We start from the raw sequence: 17,620 nt of genomic DNA on the forward strand, positions 1-17,620 counted from the left end.
AGAATCAACTTTCACGTGTACCTGGTGAAGGGAAGAGATGCAACCATCAGCAGAGGAAGGGTAAAACCGGCAGGTGAAAAAAAGGGGAGCAATAGAGAAGGGAGATGGGGAGCCGGAAGTATATGAAGGATGACTGAAATAAGAGGCGGATGAAATTCAAATGAAAGGGAAAAGAAAGTTCCAGCACAGGAACACCCTCCAACGATTTCGCTGCACTCGGGCCACAGGCCCCAAGCCAAGGTCAAGAATCTTGCAATCCCCGGCACACCTTGCGTCTTAAACGCGCGCGGCGCGGCGCTGTGACGTCAGAGGGGACGGGACTTCGGACCTGGTGACGCCTCCCAGGACCGTGACGGGAGAGCCCGCTGCTTTTAGGCGGACAGGTGAGGTGGTATCCACTGCCCTCGGGGTGACTTTACCAGAGGAAGGACGGCCAGGCAGGGCAGTAGGAGCGGGAGCCCTTCCTCTCCATGGCTCCTCGCAGAGGCGGTGCTGCCCCTGGCCAGTCAGCCTGCAGGGGCGTAGACAACAGTGCTGCGACCGCGACCGCGCTGGGGTTCGGAGCCGCTCTGGCCGGGAGCCCCTTGGGTTGCTGGCGCAGCGATCGCTCCTCTGGGCGCGGCAAGGTACCACTGGTACTGCCAACTGCAGCGTGCTTGTCGGGGGTCTTACAGCGGTCGCCTTAGGGAGTAGGGGCCAGGACGTTGGGCAGCTGGCCGGGAAGTAGTGACTAGGAGGGGCCAGAGTGTGGGCCGGGGACTCCAGGGATCTGAGTTTTTGTACCAACTAAGCTTCTAGCGCTGGCCAAGTCACTGTCGTCGCTCAGCAGGTCTTAGTTTCCCTACTTGTCCATCAGCGGGGTCATTAAGGGCTCTTTTGGTTTGGACTCAGATTTCTCAGCAGGCTCAGCCTCCCTCCTCCTGCCTCCTCCTCCCCCTGTGTCTCCCAATTTGTTAGACCAGGTACCCTTGAGAAGTGACTCTCGGACTAGTCTCTGAACTTGAAACTCCCCTAACCACACGTTTGAGGTTCAACAGTAGTTGCTTTAATATTTCGCTATGCAGCCGAAGTCAGAACGGAGGTTGTTGCTCCCTTCAATTTAGAGCGGAGCATTTTGGCGAAACCGTTGAGGCTTTTTGCCTCTACCATTGCGGCGCATCTTGGTATTTTATGGAGGTAGTCTGTGCCTCAATTTTTCTCATCTGTAAAATGGGGTACATTAGTATCCACTTGATAAGCTTGTTTTGTTAACTAAGGTCATTCGTATAGCACTTAGAACAGTGCTCTAAGCACAATAAGCGCTCAATAAACGTCAGCTGTTCTACAACGACCGCACTTCACAGCTCTCTTGATGTTCTTTGCATCTGGTGGTCACACTGCTCTTCATTCACCCTTAAAGCCTTAACTGTAAACTCACCCTTGGGTTTTTAGTTATTACCATTTTGGTTCTAAGAGCAGATCCCTGTGGTGAAAGAGACAGATGCAACAAAAAGAAACCCAGCAAAGTTAGAAAAATCTCTGGAATCCTTATTCATGAAGCTTTAAAAAAAAAAAACTTTTCTGAAATGATAAGAATGTCTCTTTTGGATTTTTGCCCATTTTTCCACCTAAAGGTGAAGCCCTGCAGGCCTTCTAAGGCCTTTCTTCCCAGCATGTAGGATTCTAGGGGACAATCAAGGAACACCTCTAAAATTGGTAGTATGATAACTTAGGCCTTCAGACTGGGTGACTTTCTTTGTCTTTCTTAAAAGATTGAGCCTTGCATTTTCTCATTTGTAGTATTGCTATAATATATTTAGAATTAAGTGCTAATTACAAAATCTACTTTCTCAAGTATACTTCAACCAAAGGAAAATTAGTATATTATTTTTAATGAGTGTATTTAATATGTAAGTAGAGTACTTTGTGCAAATTTTTGAAATTCTTGGCTTTAACTGATGTCTAGAAACTGAAAACTGCTTTCTGGCACATTAAAAAAATTTTTTTGTTTGTATGATTACAATAAATTTTGATGTAATAGTTGGTGGCTTAAAACCAGTAAAGGAGTTATGAAAAAGAATTTTTTTGCCTTTTTCAAATAAAGATAATTCTTCAAGTTCATCCTGAGTGTAGTATGTGCTTTAGCTTTGATATTTCCTCGGCAGTGGTGATGGATTTTATATTCATCGTGTAAACTTGCTGTTCTGACCCAGTTGCACAGGTTTGAGAAGAATCTCACTGGAGGTTAGTATGTGGTCATTAAAATGGCAAAATTAGATGAAATGTAAAAGTTGTAAAATTACTGGGCTCATGACCACTTGTCAAGCAGGAACAAGAAACTGTTGCACAGAATATTGGTGTAATGTGCATCGTTCTCATTCCCACTCTGACTTTCTCCTACAATATTATGCTATTTATCCTTCGGATTCTATAGTATTGCATAAAATTTTGGAATAACATGTGACTGGAAAATATTGGAGTAGGAGTCAGAAGACTGTAGAACTGATTTTGCCATTTAAAAGCCCTATAACCTTGGACAAATAATATAAAAATCTTTGACCTTCAATTTCTTATTTGATTGATTGTGCTGCCTACTTTGCAGGCGTTGCTAAGGTCAGATAAGAAGAATGAGAATGTGCTTCACAAGTGAAAGAATTGCAGAAAAAGAAGGCAGTTTTGTTGTAATTGGTGAGATTGTCATCACGTCAAGATATAGAAAATGATTGCTTCCTTTAATATGTTATTCTGGAGAAAGATGAGATGAATATAAGCTTAATACAGACGTTCCCCAAATTAGAATGGTTCAACTTAAGAGTTTTTGACTTTATGATTATGCAAAAGTGATATGCATTCAGGAGAAACCATCCTTTGAATTTTGCTCTTTTCCCAGGCTAGTGACATGAAGTACAATATTCTCTTGTGATGCTGGGCAGTGGCATCAAGCTGCTGCTCCCAGTAAGCCACGCGGTCACGAGGGCAAATAACCAATACACTTCACGATCATTCTGTCCCAGACAACCATTCTGTTGTTCACTCTCAGTGCAGTATTCAATAAATTACATGAGATATTCAAGACTTTATTATAAAACAGCCTTTGCATTAGATGATTTTGCCCAACTGTAGGGTAACGTAAGTGTTCTGAGCACCTTTAAGGTAGGCTAGGCTAAGTTATGATGGTCAGTAGGTTAGGTGTATTAAATGGATACTTAGGATATTTTCAGCTTATGATAGGTTTATTGGGAACCTATAACCCCAATTCTAAGTCAAGGAGATCTGTAGTTACAGCTGATTGTAAAAAAAGGTTCTGTTCATGCATCTGTATTATGTGTTGACTTGCAGCTGTGTGTTTGGAAGCTTACATGTGGCTATGTGGTAAGATTCCCAGTTTTTCTCTTTCATTCAACTTAAACCAATTGTGATTAAATAAATACATGCGTAATTAGATTTTTTTTTTAAAAAAGAAGAGTTTTTTTAAATGAAATAATTATAAATTCACAGTAAATTGCAAAAAAATTAAGTACAAGGTGATCTCTGTGTACCTAACCTCCCCAATGTAACGTCTTGCATACCTGTAGCACAATTTTAAAACCAGGAAATTGACATTGGTATGATCCACAGAATTTGAGATTTCACCAGTTTTACAAGCCTTGTTTGTGTCTATACAGGTCTGTAGCTTCATATAACCACTACTATAATCAAGATACAGGACTATTCCATCACCACAGGGTCCCCTCATGCTGCCACTTTATAGCCACAGCCGTCTCCTCCTACCCCAGTCCCTAACCCCTGGCAACCACTAATCTCTTCTCCATCTCTATAATTTTGTCTATTTCAAGAATGTAGTCTAAATATAATCATATAGTATGTAACTTTTTGAGATTGATTTTCTTCGTTCAGCGTAATTCCTTTGAAATCCATCCAACTTGTTGAGTATGTCAATAGTTTGTTCCTTTTTATTGCTGAATAGTGTTTTGTGGTGTGGCTGTACTACAGTTTGCTTAACCATGCACTTGTTGAAGGACAGTTGGGTTGTGTCCAGTTGTGGGCTATTACAGATAGAACTGCGATGAACCTTTCTGTGATGGTTTTTGTGTGAACACGTTTTTATTTCTCTGGGATAAATGCCCAGGAGTACAATTGCTGGGTCATATGGTGTATATTTAGTTAATTCATATGATTATATGTTGTTTTTCTGCTTTAGCATCTTGGTATGGTGAATTACATTGACTGAGTTTCAAATGTTGAACATACTTGGAATAGATCCCACTTGTTCGTGGTATATAATTCTTTTTATACACTGCTGGATTCTATTTGCCAATATTTTGTTAAGGTATACATATGAGAGGTATTGGTGTGTAGTTTTGTTTTTTGTACTGTCTGTATCTGGTTTTGGTATCAGGGTAATAGTATTCTATAGGATATTCAGTGATAACCCGTATTTCATTCCTGATATTAGTAATTTGTGTCTTCTTTTTATCTTTTTTGGTGGAGATTTATTGATTTTATTGCTCTTTTTCAAAGAACTAGCTCTTTATTTAATTGATTTTTCTCTATTTTCATTTTTATTGATTTTTGCTTTGATAGTTAACATTTTATTCATTCTGCTCGCTTTAAGTTTATTTTGTTCTTCTTTTCCTATTGTCTATTGATTTGACATCTTTTCTCATTTCTAATGTTAGCATATAGTGTTATTAATTTCCCTCTCAGCATTGCTTACGTTGCATCTCACAAATTTTGATATGTTGTATTTTCATTTTCACTGTTTTGTATGTTCCTAAAATTTCCTTTGAAATTTCCTCTTTGATCCATGATTATTTAGAAGTGTGTCTTTTAGTTTTCAAGTGTTTGAAGATTTGCCTGTTGTCTTTCTGCTGTTGATTTCTGGTTTTATTCTGTTATAGTCAGAAGACATAGGCTGTATGATTTTAGTTCCTTTAAATTTACGTTTGTTTTATGACCCAGGATACGGTGTATCATGTTGAGTGTTCCATGTGCGCTTGAATGTGTATTCTGCTGTTGTTGGATGTCAGTTAGATGTCAATTACATCCTGTTGGTTGATGGTGTTCATTTCTTCCTTACATTGTTGATTGTCTGTCTGTCTAGTAGTTCTTTTCACTGCTGAGGGTGTCAACCTGTCATTGTGGATTTTTCTGTTTCTTCTTTAAGTTCTGTTGGTGTTTGCTTCATATATTTTGACTGTCTGTTGTTCAGTGCATATACATTTAGGATGTCTTCTTGGTGGATTAATCCTTTTATCACTATGAAATGTCTCTCTTTGTGCAGTAATTTTCTTTTTTCTGAAGTCTGCTGTATCTGACGGTAATATAGCCAGTGTTGTTTTAAAAAACAATAATATTAGCATGATATATCTTTTCCCATTCTTTCATTTTCAAATTACCAGTGTTGTTTTGTTTGAATTGAGTTTCTTGTAAACATGTTTTTTGGGAGTCATTTCTCTTTACGTCCATTCTACCAATCTCTGCCTTTTGACTGGTAAAATTAGACTATTTATATTTAAAGTAATTATCGATATGTTAGGGCTTAATTCAGCCATTTTATTATTTGTTTATGTTTGTTTTCTCTGTTATCATGTTTCCGTTTCTGTTTTCTTCCCTTCTTGTAGGTTACTTGAGTATTTTTAGAATTCCATTTGACTTACTTATAGTGTGTTTGAGTGTGTCACTTAGTATACTTCTTTTTAGTGGTTGCCCTGTGTAACGTATACATACATAACATCACACAGCCTATTGTATTGACATTTTACCACCTCAAGTGAAGCGTAGAAACCTTACTTACATTTACATGTCCTTTTACCCCCTCCACTGTTTAAATATAATTATCATATTTCTTCTACATACATTGAGCCCCACATCAAATGATGCTATGACTTTTGCTTCAACCATCAATTCTGATTTGAGAAACTTATGAAGAGAAGGATGGTCCATTATATTTACTGCTGCTTTTACTCAATCCATTGTTCTTCCTTTTCTGAAGTTAAACCTTGTTCACTTATTCCTTTCTGTTTAGAGAACTTCCTAAGGATAGTTCTGTTGGTGACAGAGTCCTTTAGTTTTTCTTCATCTGAGAATATCTTTATTTCCCCTTCATTCTGGAAGGATAGTTTTGTCTGATATGGAATTCGGGATTGACAGTTATTTTCCTTTAGTACTTGAAAAATGTTGTGCCACTTCTTCCTGGAATCCCTGGTTTCTGAAAAGAAATCTGCTGACATTCAAATTATTGTTCCTCTCTATGTCTATATGTAATATGTCATTTCTCTCTGGCTGTTTTTAAGATTTTTCTTTGTTTTTAGTTTTCTCGAATTTGACTGTGATGTGTTTTGTATTTCTTTGGTTTTATCCTATTTGGGATTAACTCAGCTTCTTGAATCTGTAAGTTTATGTCTTCTGCTAAATTAGAGAAACTCTCATCTGTTATTTTTTAAAGTGTTTTTCAGCCCAGCAGTCTTTCTCCTATTTCTCTGGGACTCTGATTATACAAATATTAGATCATTTATTATTTTCCTACAAGTCCCTGAGATTCTGCTCTTTTTTTTTCAGTCTGTTTTCCTCTTGTTCAGACTGAGTAAATTCTATTGATATGTCTTCAAGTTCATGATCCTATTCTGGCAGTTCAACTCTACTATTGAACTCATACAGCAAGTTTTAAAACTTTTATTATACTTTCAATTCTATAATTACATTTGGTTCTTGCTTTTTGAAAAGCATTTCATTTTATCCTTCCAGAAGAGCTACTTTGAATATCCACGTAATTTCTGGGCAAAAATAATGATAGCCTTAGATTATTTGTGTATATAAACTAGTCATCTTACTCAAGATTTTAAACTTTCACTGCAAAGTTATCTGTGTAATTAGCAGAACCAAGAAGATGTAAATTTTCTCTTCTTGTTCCAGGCAATTGCCTTTTGGAAACCCTAGTAAAGGGGAAATGGGGAAGGAAATGAAGAAGGGATTTTAGGCCTCGGTAAATGGCAAATTGTAGAATCTTACTAGCAGGTTGAGTGGGAATTTTGAAACTCCAGAAAAAAGAAACCAGGAATCAAAAATTAAATGAAAAATTTACATTTGCTCATTAAAACTTTTAAAAGAGTTTTGTGATATAGTTCCAGATTCCAAAAGCTCCCTCCTTTCCCCATTTTCCCTTGAATAACACTGATGATTTTAAGTAGAACAGGTAACTTTTAGTGGCCATACTTGAGATTTAGGTAATACTGACTCTTGGTTCTGTCAGTTTGGTTTCTGCCCTTACCAAATAGTTAAAAATTAACCATGGACCAATTACCAGGTTTACTGACAGTATAGTATTGTGATTAAGAAGCTCTTTCCCAGTAAGTATGAAAACTTAATACAGGAAAAAAATTATATTTTAATTCAGTGGGGAAAAGATGGTTTCTTTATTAAATGGTATTAGCACAAGTAGCTCTCTATCTGAAAGAAAACAAAGTTGGATCCTTATTTAAATGGATTAAAGGGTTAAATGTAAAAAACAAAAATTAAAATAAACATCTAGAAAGCTATATGTGAAATATAGGAGCTTGGAAAAGAGTTAATATCAGCAGTATGCCGAGTTCTCTTACAAACCAATAAGAAGGTAACCGACTTGGAAGCTGGGCAAAGGATATGCATAGACAATTCACAGAAAAGGAAGTCCAGAAGGCCAGCAAATATGAAAAAATGTTCAAATACACTAGTAGTCAGAGAAATGCAAATTAAAGAGTGAGATATTTTATACCCAAAGACTTCAAGAATTAAAAATAACGGTACTACTTATTGTTGATAGGATCGTAGGGGGAAAGATACTTCCCTAGATTGCTAGAGGAAATGTGATTCTTACACTCTTTTTGGAAAGCAATCTGGCAACACTTATTAAAATTCAACCCAGTAATTCCACACTTGGGAATCAGGTTAGAAACAAAAGAGCTGGTGTAGATGGATATATGTAAGACCGTGGGGATTTAAGGATACTTATTGCAACATTGTTCCAGAACACTGGAAACTAATTGACTGCCTGTCAACAGGGAGATAGTGATATGAATTATGATCCACGTTATAGAACCATTAAAAATAATAAAATAGTGTTATACTACGTGACTTGGCAGGATTTTCATGTGTTGTTAAGTATGAAAGCAAAATGTATAGAAGTATGTACAATATACTCCTATTTATTCAAACACAGACAACTCATATGTATTAAAATATATATAAATGCTTACATATATTTGTATGTGATTATAGAAGAATATGGAAGACTTTATACTGAGTAAATAACATAAGTTTAGGAGTATTATTCATGGAGATGAGAAGGAGCAGTAGAGATGAGGCATGCAAAGGATTAAAAAGTAATTGAGCATTTAAAAAAGATCTCAGCATATATTATGTCTCATTTATCCATTTAAGTGAAATTATATATGTGCATATATAAGTAAAATTTATAAAACAAGAATGTGAGCTCTGGAGTCATTCAGACATCTGGGTTCAAATTCTGGCTCCACCACATTCCAACTTACTAATTGTGTGAACTTAGGCAAATTCTTTAATGTCTTTCAATCAGTTTTCTCCTCACATGTTTTATTTGGGTAGAGGGAGGAAATACTACTACCCATTTCGTAGGATTGTTGTCAGGATTAAGTGATATGATATTTATAAAGCATTTAGCACAGTGCTCTGGCTTACAGAAAGTACTTTTAAAATATGAGTTTTTACTATTTCTAATTCTCTCACTCTTTGACATTTATATATTTTAAAATTTTCATTACCAGCCCCTAACTTTCTTGAAACATTCTCCTCTGGCTTTCATAACTATATATCTTATTTCATGCCCATTTCTAATTGTTCCTTTTCATTCTTTTGATGGGTTTTTTTTTTTTCTCACCTATGATTATTCCTCCGAAATACAGTAAGAACTGTCAAAGAAGCTTTCGAGTTAGGCCACTGGGAAAATAAAGATGCTCTGTATGGCAACATAGAAATCAGGATGTCAGGTGTATAGGGTTGATTTTTGAAAGAAGATGATTTTGATTTTTAACAGGTAAAGTTTGACACGTCAGTGAGGCACCCAGATGAAAGTGTTAGCAGCATCAGTCATCAGGTATCTGAATAAAAATACTTCCAGATGACTCTTGCCCCCAGTGAACATATCACACCCAGCTGTTGAGTATTCTCAGCCAAGACCCCAGACATTACAGATTAGAGATATGCTCTCCTCATTGTGCCCTTTCTCAATTCTTGACCCACAGAATCCATGAGTATAATAAAATGGTAGTTTTAAATCACTAAGTTTTGGGGTAGTATGTTAGGCAGCAAGAGTAACTGGAATACCCTTATATATAATCTTGTTGTTTGTGAATAATAACAGTTTTTTTCTTCTTATCCAATTCACACAGATTTCTTTCTTTTCTGTGTCTTATTGCATTGGCTAGGACTTCAAGTACAGTGTAGAATAGACTTGATAATAACAGACTTCTTTGTCTTGATCTCAAACTCAGAAGGGCTTTCAGTATTTCACCCTTAGTAAAATGTTTGCTGTAGGTTTTTTGTTTTTGTAGATAGTTATGTTTCATAAGAAGATTCTTCTATTTCTCCTTTGTTAAGAATTTTTTCATGACTCTGAATTAGATTTTATCAAATGTATTTTCTGTATTGGTTGAAGTGATTATATGGTTTTTTCCATTTATTCTGTTAATGTGGTAAATTGATTAACTTTTGAATGTTTAAACAACCTTTTATTTCTGATATATACATAATTTGGTTGTCTTGTATCACTGGATTTGGTCTGCTAATGTTTCGAGTAGAGTTTTTGCATCTATGTTCATGAGAGAAGTTGGCCTGTAGTGTTCCTTTCTTATAATGTCCTTCTCAGTTACTGATATCAAGGTTTGCTGGCCTCATAAAATGAGTTGGTAAGTGGTCCCTCTTTTTCTCTTCTCTGGACAACTTTGTAAGATTGGTATTATTTCTTTCTTAAGTGTTAACACTCATCTGGACTGGGAATTATGGATTCAATGTCTTTGGTAGATAGAAGACTATTAAGGTTTTTCCAACCTCTTTGTGTTTGTTTGTCTTGGAATTTGCCTGCATCAAATTTATTGGCATAAATTTCTTCATAATATTCTTTTATTATCTTTTTAATGTCCTTAGAAGCTGGAGTGATATCTTCTTCTCACTTCTGATATTGGTTATTTGTGCCCTTTTTCTTGATGAGTCTTCTCAGGTGTGTATTTATTTGTAGGCTTTTCAAAGAACAAACTTTTGGTTAATCTTGTGGAATGTCAACTTTTTCCTATCTCATTAATTTCTATTCTTTATTATGTTCTTTTTTCTATTTTCTTTCTTTGGATTCATTTAGTTTTTCTAACTCCTTAAGACAGATGGTTAGATCCTTGATTTCCAGACTTTTTCCCTAATATTTTAGAAAGCATTGTAAGACTTTGAATTTTCTTGCGTTCATGACTTTGTCTGCATCCCTTACATTTTGATACATCATATTTTCATTATTATTTCTAAATTACATTGTGATTTCTTCTTTCACTCATTAGTCATTTAAAAGTGTATTGCTTAATTTCCAAAAATTGGAGGATTTTCTTATTATTTTTATTTATTTTTAGCTTATTTCCACTGTGGACAGAGAACATACTCTATGTTATTTCACTTCTTTGAAATTTGTTGAGACTTGCTGTTTGGCCCAGTGTATGGTCAGTTTTGGTAAATGTTTTATGTGCGCTTGAAAAGGATGTACATTTTGCAGTTATTTGCAAAAGAGTTCTATGTACAGGTTTCCCCCACTATCTGAAAGTTTGCTTTCTGCCACTTTGCTTTAGTACCTGTTTAGTACCTACATTAATACCTATTTTTACTAACTGAAAGCAGTCTGAAGAGGATTTTCGCTTTTACCAAAAATAAAAGGCGAAAATAGCCTTCACCGTTTGTTTTGCAGCCAGCCATCATTAGAGGCAGTGAGCAGCGAAAGTGGCGCTGCCAAGCTCCTTCCCTGGGAACTATACTTAGCATCTCAGCATCAGGCTGCCGTGGCTTTGAACTGTATCTGTGAGCATCTGTGCTTCATTTCAAGTTGTCTTGGTTGGTTATATTTTGGCTATGGGAATACTCAGAAATTTTTCCCATATAAATTAATGGTAATTGCTTGTTTGCTTTACGCCATTTCAGCTTAGGAAGGTTTCATAGGAATGCTCTACTTTCAAATAGAGAGGAGACCACTATGTCAGTTATGTCATGTTAACATAAATATTAATTATGTTATTCAAATTTTCTACGTTTTTTGTCGATATATTCCTTTGCTCATTCTATCAGATACTAAGAGATGCATTAGAATCTTCCACTATGATTGTAGTTTTATGTATTTCTCCTTTTACTTCTGTTTTTAATTTATATCTTTGGAGGCTAAAATATTAGGTGCATGCTCATTTAGAATTATTGTGGTCTCCTGGTGGTTTGATTTTTTGTCATAATGAAATGTCCCTGTTTATCTCTTTTCTACTTCCTACTTTAAAGTTTACTTTTAAAATCTGATTTCAGTATAGCTACACTGTCTTTCCTTTGATTAGTATTTGCTTGGTATATTATTTTCCATCCTTTCACTTTTATTCCTTATATGTCCTTATTCTTAATGTGTATCTTTTATAAGTAGCATGTTGTTACTCGTTTTATTTTTACCCAATCTGATCATCTTTGCCTGTATCTAATTAGCATAATTAGTCTACATTTAGCTTATTACTGATATAGTTGAGCTTAAATATATTATTTGATGTTTATTTCTCATTTATTTGTATACCTGTTCTTTATTACTTTTCTGCTTTTGTTTTTATATTAATTCTCTTTACTGTTTCCTCTTTTATTAATTATTATGCATCCTTGTACAATTCTTTTAATGGTTACTGATTTTTTGAACAGATATTTTTTTCAATATTTTCTCTGGCTTTTCAAATTGTTTTCAATGGAAGCTTGTTTGAAAACAAGCTACAGTTCCTAGCTAAGGGAGGATCAAACTGAATTTTAATGTACATTTTAAACTGGGAAAAAAACCCTCTAATTTAGAACAACTCCCGGACTCCTCTCTGTTGTATACCGGCATTTAATATACACAGATAACCAGCATGATAATGTTTGCTACTAGGCTAATTTTAAAAAAAGCTTCCACTGCCATTTTTGTATATATTTGTACTTTTCATATTGTGTTTTGATAACAATTAGAAATTTTGTATCTCTTCCCTGGGCCTTTATCTTTCCTTGTCCAGTCACTAAATATTTTACAAGTAGTTTTGGTACTAGTGAGCAGGAACAGCACTGGTTAATTGCCAGTCAAGCCTCAGACACATGCAAAGTGTATGCTCTGCTCTGTATAATTGTGGGACAATAACACAGCCCACCACTTACATTTGATAATATTATGTATAAAGTTCCTGTCATTTGGGGAAGTTTCAGGAGTTTCTTATCTGCCTTATATGCATGTTAAATAGTACAAGTTATTGCTAGATATTGGTAGTGCTTTAACTTTAAAGGAAAACTCTCTCACTCCCTCTCTTTCAGGAGTAATGTTGTTTAATTGAAGACAATTTGGACATTGCAACACCAGTTTTTAAAAAACATTTATTTTTTGGGGCTGGCCCCGTGGCCGAGTGGTTAAGTTCGCGCGCTCCGCTGCAGGCGTCCCAGTGTTTCGTTGGTTCGAATCCTGGGCGCGGACATGGCACTGCTCATCAAACCACGCTGAGGCAGCGTCCCACATACCACAACTAGAGGAACCCACAACGAGAAATATACAACTATGTACTGGGGGGCTTTGGGGAGAAAAAGGAAAAAATAAAAAAATCTTTAAAAAAAAAAAAACATTTATTTTTTGCATTTCTTACATGGATAGATAAAGCAGAATTCTTACTCAGTAGCCAGAATAAAATGCAGACATTATTTGGATTTAAAGCTAAATAAAACTCATTTATAACTCCACTTTCAGATATTTTTGTTCATTAGTACAGCTTTATTGTTCTCATTGGCTGACTTTATAATAAATAAATATTATAAATTTGAACCTTAAAATTTATACTGATCAAATGCTGCTTTTCTATTTTATGTATTGTCTAGGTTTATATAAGATTTAGTTGGAAAAAATTCTTTTACTAAATAAGATCAGAAACTCATTTCTGTAAGCAGATGAACACCTGTATCTAAGCAAACAAGGCTGGTCTGACCTGTACAGATTGTATCCACACTTGGTTTCTATCCAGCCTAAGTCTTGCTGCTTATTAAAACTGACATCATTAAAGATTGCTTGTAGGCTGTGGCTGAAGGCGAGCCCATCAGCCTTTAAGAAGATATAATTAGAAAACATTTTCCCTTGTTAATCTGACAGTTGTTTGCAGAACTGAATTACCTTGGATTCTTAGGTAAGGAAGAATTCAAATTCTCGTACCTTAAATTTTCCTTTGCTTTTTCTGTTTGGCTGTGTGAGATTCAGAAACATAAAAGTGAAATAAAATTTGAAAATGCTTTATAAATACATATGTTAACTCCATTGTGTTCACTGGTATTTTATTTGAGGTGTCTTGGAGTTGTAGTTATTTTTTGTTTGTTTTCCAATTTTTATAAGCTGTGTTTGAGTTTCATATCTACTTGAATTCTCATTAAATTTGTGGCTAATCAAACTCCCAAGATGTCATTTACTTGAAGTTAAGTATGAGTGGAACGTAGTTGATGACTTTGGTTTCTCTTCTGGTGCAAATATTAAATTTAGCCAGTGTCTTCTCTCTCTGCTCTCATTTAATACTCTGTATAACAGCTAAATCTAATATTGCTTCAAACACTTTATAAATGTCATAAGGCCTTTAAAAATAGACTGTGTTTGTGATAGTTTTAGAGATTGGGCTACAGTGACATTTATTAGTGAACTAAAAATCAATCCATAAGAAAAGTTGAGATGGTAGTTTTATTTATTTAGTCAATATATTTTGAATGGAGAGGAATCCCCACTTTTTAAGTAATTTTTCATTTTCTAAGTAGTTTTATTTAAGGAAATCAGTTTTGGACTTTTGGTTACACATGGAGGTTGGGTTATATATGTTTATTTCTTCTCCCTTTCTAAATACACTAAATGACAGTAAAAGTAATAAAGGCATAAATGAAGAAAATGGAAGGGGCAACATAACATCAGGCTAGAGAAGTGAGGTTTTAGAAATATTTGGAGATTTTAGAAATAGAGTGTGGCATGACATGATTAACAAGTGCATAGATTACTAGGTAAAGTTTAGCTGACTATCTTTACTTATGCCTACTTATGATAAAGACAGGTACTTTGAGTTTAGAGGAAGAGGATGTTTCCTTTCTTTGAGGTCGTCAGGGAAGACTCAAATAGAAAGTAGGATTTAAGCTGAGTCTAAGATGGGAAAGATTTGAAGAGCAATCACAATTCAAGAATTTGGGTAGACACATGAGGGATATATCAATCTAGATCCACTCAGGAGACAGAAACCACACAGTAACTTAAATGGTTAGTTTAGCATGAAGAATTATTAAGCTATGATAGGAGAGACACTATAAAGCTACTATATAAAGAGAACTCTAAAAGTTACCTGAGAGCTGAGGGAAAGTGCTCAAGGAAGGACAAACTGGGAAGGGGAGTTTAGATCTCATAGAAGAAAGTGTGGTTGCAGCCCATTGTATGGTAGAGTAATTTGGTAGGTTGCCTGGGTTAAAGCTGGTCCTTAGTCACTGTGTCAGCAGGTGGACCAAGATTAATGGGCAGGTGTGCAGATTAAATCAGGGTGCAGCTGCAGCTGTGAAGCCTGGAGCATGCGGTGTCTGTTGGGAGGGCAACAGTAACAACCCTTAGGGCACAGGTGAATTGAGGCTGGTAGGTGGGTACAGAGAAAATTGGGGCACTGCTTAGGGTGCTACTGGAACAGCTAGTTGAAGAGGCCTCCCCCTGCCAGTGCCTCCAGCGTTTGACTAGAGATCTGTTTGGTAATCTTTGATTACCTATTCATTTTCAAGAGGAAGATACAAAAAACTGTGGGTGGAGGCTGAGGAGGGGCTGCAGGGAGCAGCCACCTGGACTGGGACACAAGCCTGTGGTGTTAGGACTCTTGCTACATTGCTGCTGCTGTCTGAGTAGCACCCAGCACTGGAGCAGAGTTTGACCTTTTGGGCTAAATAGTTCTTTGTTGTGTAGGGCTGTCCTGTGCTAAGATGTTAAGCACATCCCTGGCCTCCTCTACTCGCTAGATGCTGGTAGTATCCCCCGGTTGTGACAATGAAAATTATCTCCAGATCTTAATTGCCATGTGTCTTCTGGGGGCAAATTGTCTCCAGTTGGAAATCACTACACTAGAGAGACCTCACAGCCTGAGCAGCAGAGGGGGAAAAAAAAAGCAAGTGCTCCCGAAACCTGCTGAGAGAGTACATTGAATCCAGGACAGAAAACCCCTCCTCCTTCACTGTCTCTCCACATACTCTTCTGACAAAGCTTGACATCTTATCATCTGGCAGAGGAAAAATATTTAAAAGGCTGAGATCCATTTGTTCAGAGAAGGTAGTGAAGGATGAATTTGGAGCTGAAGCAGTAAACCGATAACTGACACAAGGTGAGAAAGTGTTCCAGGAGTGGTTGAGGAATAAAACATTAGCATAGTTATAGGAGCAGAAAAATGTGAGGTCACTGAGGAAATGCAAGGACAAGACAGACTGGAGTGCAAGGTTGGTGTAAAGCGGTAGGAGGAGATAAAGCTCTGAGGGTTTTACAGTTTAGTGACTCTTCATTTTATTTTTCTCCCCTTACTTAGGAATGGACTCAGAAATTAAGGAAGAAATTCCTGTACATGAGGAATTCATTTTATGTTGTGGAGTTGAAACCCAAGTTCTAAAATGTGGTCCCTGGACTGACCTCTTCAATGATCAAAGTGCCAACAGGCCTAAGCTGCTTATTTTCGTTATTACTGGTAAGTTTAAAAATCTGGATTAGGAGACTTTATGCAGATACTTTTAAGTATTTCCGATTGTAAAAGTACTATTATGGGTTTGTTATAGAGAATTTGGTAAATATAGAAAACATTTTGGAAGGAAATAAAATCACTCAAACTACTGATAACAACCATGCTTAATACTTTGGTGGCTAGGCTTTTTGTTTTTCTTCTATGCGTTTATATTATGTATATTATATTGCCTATTAAGTATGTATATATATATTTAATCACAATTGGAAGTGTACCATACATAAAGTTTTAGAATCTGCTTTTTAAAATTTCTTAATATTTAGAATAATTAGAACGTCATCAAGTATTTTTGACAATTTTCTAAATAACTTTCTTCCTCGTGTCAAGATGATTATAAGTTTACTATAGAACGTTTGCATATTCTGGGATTTGGCACCTGGGTCACTTGTGACTTTTGTTGGATCGCTGTCCATAGAACGTTAGGAGTGAATGCTTCATTGGAGGTATTCGAAGCACTTTTTAAATGATTTTGAACATAAGTATATTATCAACCTTAAAGAATAAAAATGAAACTGTAAATATGTCCTATTATATCATATCATATGACAGCCTATGGGGTCTTGTGATTGCATTTCTCTTCTTGTATATTTTGTTTGTTTGTTTTCCCTGGGTTAATGATTGTCTCTTTTATTTGCTTGGTTTCTTATGTGTGTGTATGTTTTTTTTTAAAGATTGGCACCTGAGCTAACATCTGTTGCCAATCTTTTTTTTTTCTTCTTCTTCTTCTCCCCAACCCACCCCCCCACCATAGGTACATAGTTGTATATTCTATTTGTAGGTCCTTCTGGTTGTGGCATGTGGGATGCTGCCTCAGCATGGCTTGAAGAGCGGTCCCATGTCCGCACCCAGGATCCGAACTGGTGAAACCCTGGGCCACCGAAGCAGAGCGCAGGAACTTAACTCGGCCACGGGGCCAGCCCCGTTAGTTTCCTATGTTTTAATCCCTAACTTATCCTAAAACTATTCTCTAGAAGTGAAAAACATCCTCTCAATGCATTTGAGTCATCAGTCAGTTTCTTTTTTTGTTGGAGACGTTCCTCCCAGAACTCTCTCTTCTTCAACTCCAGTCTGGATGGTTGTTCTGCAGGCCTGTTGCATAGGCCATCCTGGGGATTACCTTCACTTTTCTCCTGGATTAGATTCCTTGTTTCCTGGATCCCACATTTTCTTCTTCTTGGTTTATCCCTTTCATTTTGGTGGAACACATCTTCTAGCACCTTCCTGAGAAGAGGTATATGGGAAGAAATCTTTTAAAAAATCTAGTAGGTCAGAAAATGACTTAGACTTCTAGTTTGAAGATAATTTTTCCTTAGAATTCGGAGAGCATTTTCAGTGTCTTCCAGGGTCCAGAGCTGCTTTTGAGAAGTCTTGATAGCATTCTGAATTTTGATCTTTTGTATGTGAGGCTCCTTCCTGAAAAACTTTTCTTTGTCCTAAGATTTTGAAATTTAACAGTGAAGCGCCTTGGTCTAGGTGTTTTCTGTGCATTGTATTTGGGTTTTAGTGGACCCTTTTAAACCAGAGACTCACATACTTCAGTTCTAAGAGCTCTGTTTTCCTTTTCTTTTTTATAGTTTCCTGTTTCCTGGGTGCACTATCATTTTCTTTGGCTTCTTGCATTG

The 17,620-nt window shown here is 36.3% G+C and overlaps 1 protein-coding gene across 8 annotated transcripts in view; it reads left to right on the forward strand.

Annotated features, from left to right (window-relative positions):
• Nucleotides 1–265: 265 nt before the first annotated feature.
• LDAH (lipid droplet associated hydrolase) overlaps nt 266–17,620 on the forward strand; it is a 98,844-nt gene continuing 81,489 nt past the window's right edge. For 5 of the 8 annotated variants that reach the window (XR_006528866.2, XM_044772002.2, XM_070512539.1 and 2 more), the window contains exons 1-2: nt 266–383; nt 15,789–15,944. Coding sequence is in view for 7 of the 8 variants with exons in the window: in XM_044772002.2 (XP_044627937.2) it covers nt 15,791–15,944 (154 nt within the window). In the remaining variant the exon portion in view is untranslated. The other 3 variants (XM_044772003.2, XM_070512541.1, XM_044772004.2) reach the window with 3 other exon arrangements.

This window comes from Equus asinus, chromosome 6 (assembly GCF_041296235.1).
Source record: "Equus asinus isolate D_3611 breed Donkey chromosome 6, EquAss-T2T_v2, whole genome shotgun sequence".
Classification (NCBI taxonomy): Eukaryota; Metazoa; Chordata; class Mammalia; order Perissodactyla; family Equidae; genus Equus; species Equus asinus.